This window comes from Rhinoderma darwinii, chromosome 1 (genome assembly GCF_050947455.1).
Source record: "Rhinoderma darwinii isolate aRhiDar2 chromosome 1, aRhiDar2.hap1, whole genome shotgun sequence".
In the NCBI taxonomy this organism is placed as follows: Eukaryota; Metazoa; Chordata; class Amphibia; order Anura; family Rhinodermatidae; genus Rhinoderma; species Rhinoderma darwinii.
The window spans coordinates 490713224-490725344 of record NC_134687.1 but is presented as its reverse complement, the minus strand read 5'-3'; the positions used below and the strand labels follow the sequence as shown (position 1 = coordinate 490725344).

The 12121-nt window shown below is 44.0% G+C and overlaps 1 protein-coding gene across 1 annotated transcript in view; it reads right to left on the bottom strand.

The window, feature by feature from the left end:
• Positions 1 to 8300, bottom strand: part of LOC142743936 (phosphatidylethanolamine-binding protein 1-like) — a 31235-nt gene extending 22935 nt beyond the window's left edge. The window contains exon 1 of the mRNA XM_075854777.1: positions 8092 to 8300. Coding sequence (XP_075710892.1) covers positions 8092 to 8226 — 135 coding nt within the window. The 5' untranslated portion in view covers positions 8227 to 8300. The remainder of the gene's footprint in view (positions 1 to 8091) is intronic.
• Positions 8301 to 12121: the final 3821 nt, after the last annotated feature.

The window sequence follows — 12121 nt, the reverse complement described above, 5'->3', positions numbered from 1 at the left end:
GTTTTCGCTGCGTTTTTTACGTCCGTTTTTGGAGCTGTTTTCATTGGAGTCTATGAGAAAACAGCTCCAAAAACGTCCAAAGAAGTGTCCTGCACTTCTTTTGACGAGGCTGTATTTTTACGCGTCGTCGTTTGACAGCTGTCAAACGACGACGCGTAAATAACAGGTCGTCTGCACAGTACGTCGGCAAACCCATTCAAATGAATGGGCAGATGTTTGCCGACGTATTGGAGCCGTATTTTCAGACGTAAAACGAGGCATAATACGCAGTGGCGGATTATCATTAGGGCGTTTCGGGCGGTCGCCCGGGGCCCAAGACTGCCAGGGGGCCCAAGGAGCCTATGACCGCCCGAACCCCCTCATGCCCAGTGGCGTCGCTAGCACCGGAGGGAGCCCCGGTGCCAGGACCGCACCTGTCAGGCGAGGGGAGCTTTGCTTCTACTTAGCAGCCGTGGTCTGTGCTGCTTTAGAAGCTCCCCCTCCAGCCCCCCTTCCCTGCTCTAAACATCTCTGCTGCTAGCTGTCGGGACATGGGGGAGGGGAGACTGTCGGCGGGCTCTGTGCTGTGAGCAGGAGAAGAGCTGCAGTGAAGACATAAAAGGTAAGTGCATGTGTGTTTAATATCCATATTCATGTGTGTTTAATGTCCATATTCATGTATGTTTAATGTCCATATTCATGTATGTTTAATGTCCATATTCATGTATGTTTAATGTCCATATTCATGTATGTTTAATGTCCATATTCATGTGTTTACAAGGTGTACTTTGTGTATAATGTGCATACTCGTGTATAATGTGCCTACTTAGTGTATAATGTGCATACTCGTGTGTACTTTGTGTACTATGCATACTTTGTGTATAATGTGCCTACTTTGTGTACTTTGTGCATAATGTGTGTACTTTGTGTACTGTGCGTACTTTGTGCATAATGTGCGTACTTTGTACTGTGCGTACTTTGTGCATAATGTGCGTACTTTGTGCGTACTTTGTGCATCATGTGCGTACTTTGTGCGTACTTTGTGCATAATGTGCCTACTTTGTGCATAATGTGCGTACTTTGTGCATAATGTGGTACTTTGTGTACTGTGCATACTTTGTGCATAATGTGCATACTTTGTGCATAATGTGCGTACTTTGTGCATAATGTGCGTACTTTGTGCATAATGTGCGTACTTTGTGCATAATGTGCGTACTTTGTGCATAATGTGCGTACTTTGTGCATAATGTGCGTACTTTGTGTACTTTGTGCATAATGTGGGTACTTTGTGCATAATGTGCGTACTTTGTGTACTTTGTGCATAATGTGTGTACTTTGTGCATAATGTGCGTACTTTGTGCATAATGTGGTACTTTGTGTACTGTGCATACTTTGTGCATAATGTGCGTACTTTGTGCATAATGTGCGTACTTTGTGCATAATGTGCCTACTTTGTGCATAATGTGCGTACTTTGTGTACTTTGTGCATAATGTGTGTACTTTGTGCATAATGTGCGTACTTTGTGCATAATGTGCATACTTTGTGTACTTTGTGCATAATGTGCGTACTTTGTGCATAATGTCCTTACTTTGTGCATAATGTGCGTACTTTGTGCATAATATGGTACTTTGTGTACTGTGCGTACTTTGTGCATAATGTGCCTACTTTGTGTACTTTGTGCATAATGTGGTACTTTGTGTACTTTGTGCATAATGTGCGTACTTTGTGCATAATGTGCCTACTTTGTGTACTTTGTGCATAATGTGCGTACTTTGTGCATAATGTGCATAATGTGCGTACTTTGTGCATAATGTGCGTACTTTGTGCATAATTTGCGTACTTTGTGCATAATGTGGTACTTTGTGTACTGTGCGTACTTTGTGCATAATGTGCGTACTTTGTGCATAATGTGCGTACTTTGTGCATAATGTGCGTACTGTGTGTACTTTGTGCATAATGTGCCTACTTTGTGTACTAGTGTTTAGGTAGTGTTAGCAATAGTTACGGCGCGGCAGGGTGGTGGTGGAGAAGGGGGGCCCAAGTTTGGGTAACAGCCCAGGGCCCATGGTCTTCTTAATCCGCCACTGATAATACGCCTCGTATACGTCTGAAATTTGGCCGTGTGAACATACCCTTAGACTCCTATCCTCCTTCTTCTACCAACCCTCCTGTTCACTAAGTCAGAATTTATTAATAAAATCTGTAGAGAGAAGACAGATTCACTGCTTTAATGAGATATCAGGTTATAGATGTCCATAGATATCTGTGGAGAGGGGAGGGGGAGGCAAAAGAGCAGCAGAATGAGGGAGAGATAGGCACAGATACAGAGACGCTGCTGGTTCTAGTATGTGTTATATCTCACCCCAGTGCTGTACACTGTTAGGGTATTGGCACACGCTAGCTGGCTTTTACGGCTGAAATGACAGACTGTTTTCAGGAGAAAACAGCTGCCTCGTTTCAGCCGTAAAAGCTGCTCCTCGTATTATGCGAGGCGTCTTTGACGCCTGTAATCTTTAGCTGCTCTTCATTGAGTTCAATGAAGAACGGCTCAAATTACGTTGCAAAGAAGTGCCCTGCACTTCTTTGCCGAGGCAGTCAATTTACGCGTCGTCGTTTGACAGCTGTCAAATGACGACGCGTAAATTACAGGTCGTCGGCACAGTACGTCGGCAAACCCATTCAAATGAATGGGCAGATGTTTGCCGACGTATTGTAGCCCTATTTTCAGACGTAAAACGAGGCATAATACGCCTCGTTTACGTCTGAAAATAGGTCGTGTGAACCCAGCCTTATACTGCTCCTTACTGTTGTATAATGTCTTCCATGCTGCTGCTGCTTTTGTGTATGTGTATGCTATTTACTAACATCATAACAGCTAGTCTCCTGCTTTTGCTACCTCCTTCTCCCCCACATAGACTTCTGTTGGCAGCTGTAACCTGATCTATCAACAAATCAGTAAATAGATCTCTTCTCTGCTCTACGGATCAGTGAATTCTGAGTGGGTGAACAGTTAAATGGTCAAGAACTTTTCAACAAACTTTGCATAAATCAAAAGTACAAGCAAATATAAGAAACTTTATAATATATCTGTAATGACCGGGGGGTAGGGAAACGGACAAGTGAGCCCTAATCTACCCGCCACTCTGTCCCTGCCTACTTGCAACGACCCGCCCTAGGCGACGGGGTACAACTGGGCGGCGGTCCCTGCACTCAGTAAGTGCACGACAAACACGACAAACATACAAGGGAATACAAGCACGGGAAAGGGGCAGTTGCCCACGGCAACACCGTGAGCAACCAGAGTGGTGAACGAGCCGAGTCAAGCCAGGAGTGTGCGAGGTACCAAACGAAGAGCAGAAGAGTAGTCAGTAAGCCAGGGTCTGTATGGAGCAGGAACAAAATAGAAGGAGCTGTAGCTGGGCCAGGAAACCACACGAAAAAGAATAACAAGCAAGGAGGAACAGGAAATGCAGGTATAAATAGACAGAGGGCGGGAGCTAGCTGAGTCTGGCCAGGCTACGATAGGCTCTCCCACTCCTAAGCCTGCCAGCCTGAGTGGTGGAAGCTGGAGTCAGTCTCAGGGATGTAGATTCAGGTGCTGACTGATTAATTAAGGGAGTTAACCCCGAAGCTGTGCCTGGCAGATCCTTTACAATATCTTATTAGAGAAAAATATATTTTTCTCCACTTATCAGGCTGCTTAACACCCCCACCTAACTGTTCACTCACTCTGAATTTACTGCTAAATCGACTATTGGTTCACTGAGGGATCAGGCTACAGATGCTCATAAAAGTCTATGGAGAGGGGAGGGAGTGAAAGCAGAGTGAAAGTGTAACGACGGGGGTAGGGAAACGAACAAGTGAGCCCTAATCTACCCGCCTCTCTGTCCCTGCCTACTTGCAACGACCCGCCCTAGGCGACGGGGTACAACTGGGCGGCGGTCCCTACGCTCAGTAAGTGCACGAGACAAACATACAAGGGAATACAAAGCAAAGGGGCAGTTGCCCACGTCAACACCGTGAGCAACCAGAGTGGTGAACGAGCCAAGTCAAACCAGGAGAGCACGAGGTACCAAACGCAGAGCAGGAGAGTAGTAAGCCAGGGTCAGTATGGAGCAGGACCAAATAGTAGGAGCTGTAGCTGGGCCAGGAAACCACACGAGAAGAATCACAAGCAAAGGAGGAACAGGAAAGGCAGGTATAAATAGACAGAGGGCGGGAGCTAGCTCCGTCTGGCCAGGCTGCGATAGGCTCTCCCACTCCTAAGCCTGCCATCCTGAGTGGTGGAAGATGGAGTCAGTCTCAGAGACGTAGATTCAGGTGCAGACTGATTACCTATGGGAGTTAACCCTGAAGCGGTGCCTGGCAGATCCTTTACAGAAAGGCAGAGACACACAGAGAAGCTTCTGCAGCTTCTTGTAAGTGTTATATCTTGCCCCAATGCTGGATTCAGAGCTACACTGCTCATAACTGCAGTTTGATGTCCTCCATGTTGTTGAGGCGGCTTCTATATATGTGATCGAAAGAGATTAGGGAGCAGGATGTTCTCTTCTCTGTGTGCTGTGTATGGGAGACATGATAGCAGTTAGGCTCTACCCACTAGCTCAGAGAAAACAGAGGGAATACTGCTAAAAAATGCCATATAATGGCCAGAAATAGTGTTATTCCTCATTTACATACATATGACAGCTTTATCTGAAAAAAACCAATATACTGCAATGCATAAGTATTGCAGCATATTGTGCAAATGATCCCACGATCACTAGTTTAAGTCCCCTGGGAGGATTAATAAAAAAAAAAGTACAATACAGTTAAATAAAGTTTTTTTTAATGTACAAAAAAAAACCAATCAAAATCCTTTTCCCATTTTTCCCCTAAAGTAATGTAAAAAAAAAACAAATAAACATAATTGGTATTGCTGCATCCGTAAACTTCCAAGCAATTATAGTATAACACTATTTAACCTGCGTGGCGAATGGCGTAAAAAAATAAAAATCTAAAAACGACAGAATTGCTGTGTTTTGGCCTCCTTAGCTCCCCCAAAAAATGAATAAAAAGTAATCAAAATGTCCTTTGATCTAAAATTGCACCATTAAAAGCTTCAGCTCGCCCCACAAAAAATAAGTTCTCACACCGCTCAATCTAGGGAAAAATAAAAAAGTTATAGCTCTCAGAATATGGTGAAACAAAACAAATTTTTTTAACAGTTTTGTAAAAGTGGTAAAACATAAAAAAATTATAAAAATTTGGTATCTTGTATCGACCCGTACAATAAAGTTAACATGTCATTTGTACCACACAGTGAACACCCTAAAAAAAACAAAAAACAATGGCGCAAACAAAACGCTTTGTATGTAGTATTTTCTATATTTCACTATGGACTTTAACCCCTTGATACACTAGGCCGTCACCGTACGTCTTGGTGTGGGGGTTGAAGTATGGAGCGGGCTCACAGGCTTCTTTTTTTTTTTAACAAGTAGTAAAACATTAAAAACAACTATATAAATGTGGTATCATACTTTGTATGGGAGCACAGGCCGAAAATGCAGTTCGCTGCCCGCGGCCGTCCGTGCCCGCAATCGCGGGCCATTATTACGGGTATGGCCGTGTGCATGAGGACTAAGACATGAATCTATGAACCTAATGCCTGCAATTTTCAAACATTTCCAAAGGGTAAAGAAGAGGTTCAGACAAAGAACGAGCTGTCAAACAGATAATCAGAACAGCTATGGTGATGACAGGTATGGAAATGTGTTGCATTGGTCAAAAAATGTATTAGCCAAAAATTTCCACGTGATTTTCACCCCTTGGCACACCAGTCATTTTTCATTTTACCCTCCACATTCCAAAAGCCATAACTTTTTTTGTTTTTCCTACGACATATGAGGGCTTGTTTCTTGCAGGGCAAGTTGTAGTTTTTAATGCCACTATTTTCCGTTTCTATCGTTTTTTATTGCGTTTTCAATATGAAATAACATGTACAAAAGGTAGGAAACACTAGCACATTTACAGTAAGTACGATACAAGTAATCCAACTCAGTTTCACAGTTGAAAAAGCTTACTGGGTAACTGAAAAAAAATTCTTTGTGGGGTGGAATGGAAAAATAAGAGTGATTCCTCCATCGTTTTTTGAAATTCATATTTACAGCATTTACCGTGCAGTAAAAACGGTATATAGTTTTTTTTAATGTTTTATTACTTTGCAAAGAAAAAACTATTTGATAAAAAAAATGGTGTCGCCTTATTCTGAGAGCCTTAACTTTTTTTTTTTTTTGTTGACTGAGCGGTGTGATGACTAGTTTTTTGCATGGCTAGTAGTTTTTATTGCTACCATTTTGGGTTACATGCAAATTTGTAATCACTTTTTCTTACATTTTTTTGAGGAAGCTAAGGTGACCAAAAATAGAAATTCTAGCGTTTATATATATTTTTTTACTTTGTAATATATCTTATTACAGAGAATTGCCTCTGCCACTGGCTTGTGTTAGAGGGGTCCGTCATGGTAACAGACTCCCTATAAGTGCTGTGTTTCTGCAGAGGCGTAACTTGGGCCCCAATGTAAAATCTGTAACGGGGCCCCCACCTACCACTATCATTTATAATACTGGTGTCTTCTTATGTAGCAAAAGGACTTTTGGGCCCCCGTAAAACACCAGGGCCCGGTAGCGACTGCTACCTCTGCACCCCCTATAGTTACGCACATTGGTTTCTGCACAGTCAGTGCGTCGGACTGTGAACTGTATACACATATATATATATTTATACACACACACGCTTTTGATCTCATAGATAGGACAGAACCAGATAACTAGTTTTGCTTAATTCACCCATAACGATTTTTCTCATGTTAGATCATTGCAATAAGTGCGAGGTGAAAATAGTGGTAGTGATTTTCAGACTGGCATAAACAGCGTCCCAATGTGCGGTACAGAGGGGAAAAAAAAACAAAACATGCTGGCCAGCAGAGCTACGCTGTTTTTTTTTTACTATATTCAATATAAGAAACATGGAAAGCATCAGCAAGCAGGCTAGTTGCCCTTAACGATGGATATCCAGGGACCAGGGTACTTTGGCTTATTAACACAGGAATAACCATATAGTCAGATCAACATTTCAATAACTGATACTTGCATCAGGTATTCATGCGTTATGAAGAGGGCTGCAGGGGATAACAAGATGTTAATATACCAAGCCATAGACCATTTACATACAAGTAAAGATAATAGTAACAAATCTGTCAGCAGCAGCTTGATCATGGTTTCTGGGGGGAAATCATTTTTCCACACTGGACAGAGTAAGGGCTTGTCCACACGTAGCAGAACTGCTGCGTAATTTCCGTCCGGAATTGCGGACGGAAAATACACAGCAGAATACAGAATCAGCAAAGTGGGTAAGAATTAACAAATCTCATCCACACGCTGCGTACAATTTCCGACCAGATAGTCATTTTTCGTACCGCAGCATGTCACATCCTGCTGCGGAAAGTGGACTGAATCGCTGCGTTTTTCAGAGGCGATGTCACCATCTCCCAACATTGTGAAAAACACAGCAAAATACACACCGTTTTCTGCAGCAAAAACCGCAGGAAATGGTGCATTTTTTTCTGCAGCGGATTGTCTGCTACTTTTAACGGAAATTTTCTGCAGCAATTCTGTTACGTGTGGACAAGCCCTAAAAAATAGAAACTAAATGAAAGCAGCAAAAAGATAAAGTAAGTATATTGCAATGATTCTAGAGACTTTGCCGGCTATAGGGACAAAATGAACTAAATGTGGAAATAAACTGATAAACTGTCTGAAAACGTAACTTTCATGTGATCAGACAGAAAATCGGGGACGGAAGGATTGGACAGATTGGATTTTTATCTGCTGATCCCTTGTTCACCAGGAAGATAAACGGCCCCAGATTTCCTGGTAGCTGCTTATCCCCTTTAAGAGGTGTCGGACATTCAGAGGTGTCAGGCATTTTCTTGACGGAGTTGATGATGTGCATTGTATTATTGAATATATGTGCGCGCAGTAAAGGAGGGGGGGGGGGTTATAGTAACACAATGCAATGTGTATCTTCCACCCTGTTTGTGACATTAGTAAGGGGTGACCCGAGGAACTTACCTGAGAAGGTGTCAGGACTTTTCCCAGCTTGTCTATGCACACCGTCTCGTGCGTCACCGTCAGAGGAAACTTTGGTCTTTCATCCACATCACTGAGCTTTAGCGGACCGTCCCACTCGCTGACATTAAACACCATGTTGAACACCCGGGCACTACCAAGACTCCCTCGCAGTCGTAGAATTCAGCGCTGGCACTGCCAGTGTGCCGTGTATAAGAACAGACACCGACCGCCCCGCCCCCTGCTGCCTCTAGCCAATGGGTGACGCTCAGGGAAGCCAAGCTCGATTGTCATTGGCAGTTCCTGATGCTCTCTAGCTCAGGACGGGCTTGGGCGGACTCTGGGCTCAGTCCTGTCTTGCCTGTGTTTGGCTTGGCAGCTGGCACTGGGTTTGGTGTTCTGAGCTCTGGTGCCTGCAGGCTGAGACTCACCGTCCGGTTTCAGATTTTCGTGTACAACTAGGAATAGAAGTAGCTTGTGGATGGCAGAAGAGGCCATGAAAGTTACTTGGCATTTGTGGACATATATTTTTATGTACAACAGTAACTGGTAACAAAGTGATGGGATAATATGTAATGTGAACAAGGTGTACGATAAGGTCAAGGCAACGGTCCTGCATCCAATACAATTTTATTTGCAACCAAATCAGTACCAACTTGCTGAGCGGTCCTTTAGGGGCCTGGACCTCATCCTATTGGGAGTCTCTCAGGTCTGTCAGCGTCTATTGAATCGGGGTGCCTGTGTGAGTCACTGAGGGGTCACCCTCTACCACACCAAATACTGCTGCAGCACCGCTTGACTGGGGCCTGCTCCCCAACAGACAGCGCCGTGGGTCGTTGTGGTGACCAGCTGCACCTTTCACCTGACGGATCTCTGTGTGGTGCTTGGCTGGGCCACACCATGCCAACTGCCAAGGGACAATACCGATGTTCCAGACAATTTTCCTAATCAGTCTGTACTGAATTGGCGTACCGTCTCTATAGGGACAGCTCTAGTCTTTCTCAAACATTGCTTAAGGTAAAGGCTATGAAAAAAAAACTTTGATGTCATGTATTTTGCATAATAAGCATTTTTCGAGTATAGTTTTATTTAAAATATATTGTTTTAACGCTGCAGCTTCTTTATATCCACTATACATTGAAGTTATATAATGCCGCTGTAAGCCAAATCCATCAGTGAGCTGGACTGACGGCTTGGCTGACACATCATCTAAACAGGGCCGTGCCTCCATGAGGTGAGGTGAGCGTGTCGCTTCAGGCAGCGGCCTACTGCCTCTCTGATGGGGTGGAGGCGCCACTGAAAACAACCGCCACCACCCCCTCCTGCACTATAATTCTATCTGTGTATAGGACTCAGATACAATTAAGTGGATCCCTAGGCAGGGCAAGAAACATTAGTTCCCTGCCCTGCCATTCAGCACCTTTCAATCACGCTTGCTTCATTCAGCTCCTGCAGGCTTGGTCAGAAGAGACCAGGCCTGCATTGCTAGGGAACGGTGCGGGAACGGGATCAGAAAAGTATGTAAAGTTTGTTTGTTTTTTGTACATGTACCTTGAAATGTACCAATTTTGGCTTTATAGTTCCAAATGTCTTTGGGTTTCTGCCTTCTTGCTTGCTGGGTTCCGTTAACTTAACACAGTAAACCAGGGGCGTAACTAGGAAAGACTGGGCCCCATAGCAAACTCTAGACAGTGTCACACCCCACTTGTAGATAGCACCCCACCTCCCCCTTGTAGATAGTGCTATACAGCCCCCCTGTAGATATTGCCATAAAGCCCTCCCTGTATATAGCGCTATACAGCTCCCACTGTATATAGTGCCACACAGCCCACTCCCTTGTATATAGTGCCACACAGCCCCCCCTTAGTAGATAGTGCCGCACAGCCTCCCCTTAGTAGATAGTGCCACACACAGACCCCTCTAGATTGCGCCCCACACAGACCCCTGTAGATAGAGCCTCAGCCCTCCCCCTTTTAAATAGTGCCATACAGCCCCCCTAGTAGATAGTGCCACACAGCCCCCCCTTAGTAGTGCCACACAGCTCCCCCATGTGTATAGTGACACACAGCTCCCCCTTGTGTATAGTGCCACACAGCTCCCCCTTGTGTATAGTGCCACACAGCTTCCCCTTGTGTATAGTGCCCCACATCTCCCCCTTGTGTATAGTGCCAACAGCCCTCCCTTGTGTATAGTGCCACAAGGCAATGGCGTATCTGAGAAAGTTGTATCAGCCAGGGGGATGTCAATCAAACATGGAAAGTTGGCTTTGGAGGCAGAACTATGTGACTCTTCAGGATAGCGGCACCGCCCCATGACCCTTTAATGAGTAATTAGCATATAGTGTGCACCATTTTAAAAGTGGATTTTAAAGATTATGCTGCGTCTGAAAAAAACATACATTTGGAAATATTGTCAGGTTATGTATTACTGCATGGTGGCGATTCAAGGGGTTAAAAATGGCAGACACGTTCCCATGAAATATACAATGAATTGAGAACAATTCCATCTGCCCTGCAATTTTGTTATTCAAAATATATTCTATATAATTACGGCTCCAGAACCAAGCTCTGTCATATACAGCTCCAGAACCAAGCTTAGTACATATATACATCCCCAGAACCAAGCTCAGTACATAAATACAGCACCAGAACAAAGCTCAGTACATAAATACAGCACCAGAACCAAGCTCAGTACATATATACATCCCCAGAACCAAGCTCAGTACATAAATACAGCACCAGAACAAGCTCAGTACTTAAATACAGCACCAGAACCAAGAACAGTACATATATACAACACCAGAACAAATAGAGCTCAATTTAGTGCAACCCTTCCTGTACACCGTGTTCCAAATTATTATGCACATTGGATTTAAGTGTCATAAACATTTAATTATTAGTTTTTCAATTAAACTCATGGATGGTATTGTGTCTTAGGGCTCTTTGGATCATTGTAATCAATCTCAGACCCCTGTGATAATTAGTTTGCCAGGTGTGCCCAATCAAAGGAAAACTACTTAAGAAGGACGTTCCACATTATTAAGCAGGCCACAGGTTTCAAGCAATATGGGAAAGAAAAAGGATCTCTCTGCTGCCGAAAAGCGTGAAATAGTGCAATACCTTGGACAAGGTATGAAAACATTGGATATTTCAAGAAAACTGAAGCGTGATCACCGTACTGTGAAAAGATTTGTGGCTGATTCAGAGCACAGACGGGTTCGTTCAGATAAAGGCATAATGAGGAAGGTTTCTGCCAGACAAATTAATAGGATTAGGAGAGCAGCTGCTAAAATGCCATTGCAAAGCAGCAAACAGGTATTTGAAGCCGCTGGTGCCTCTGGAGTCCCACGAAACTCAAGGTGTAGGATCCTCCAGAGGTTTGAAAGTGTGCATAAAGCTATTATTCGGCCACCCCTAAACAATGCTCACAAGCAGAAACGTTTGCATAGGGTTCAGAAATACATGAAGACTAATTTTCAAACCGTGTTGTTTACTGATGAGTGCCGTGCAACCCTGGATGGTCCAGATGGATAGAGTAGTGGGTGGTTGGTGAATGGCCACCATGTCCCAACAAGGCTGCGACGTCAGCAAGGAGGTGGCGGAGTCATGTTTTGTGCTGGAATCATGGGGAGAGAGCTGGTAGACCCCTTTAGGGTCCCTGACGGTGTGAAAATGACCTCTGCAAAGTACGTTGAGTTTATGACTGACCACTTTCTTCCGTGGTACAAAAAGAAGAACCGTGCCTTCCGTAGCAAAATTATCTTCATGCATGACAATGCACCATCTAATGCTGCAAAGAATACCTCTGTGTCATTGGCTGCTATGGTCATAAAAGGAGAGAAACTCATGGTGTGGCCCCCATGTTCCCCTGACCTCAACCCTATTGAGAACCTTTGGAGCATCCTCAAGCAAAATATCTATGAGGGTGGGAGGCAGTTCACATCAAAACAGAAGCTCTGGGAGGCTATTCTGACATTCTGCAAAGATATTCAAGCAGAAACTGTCCAAATACTCATAAATTCAATGGATGCAAG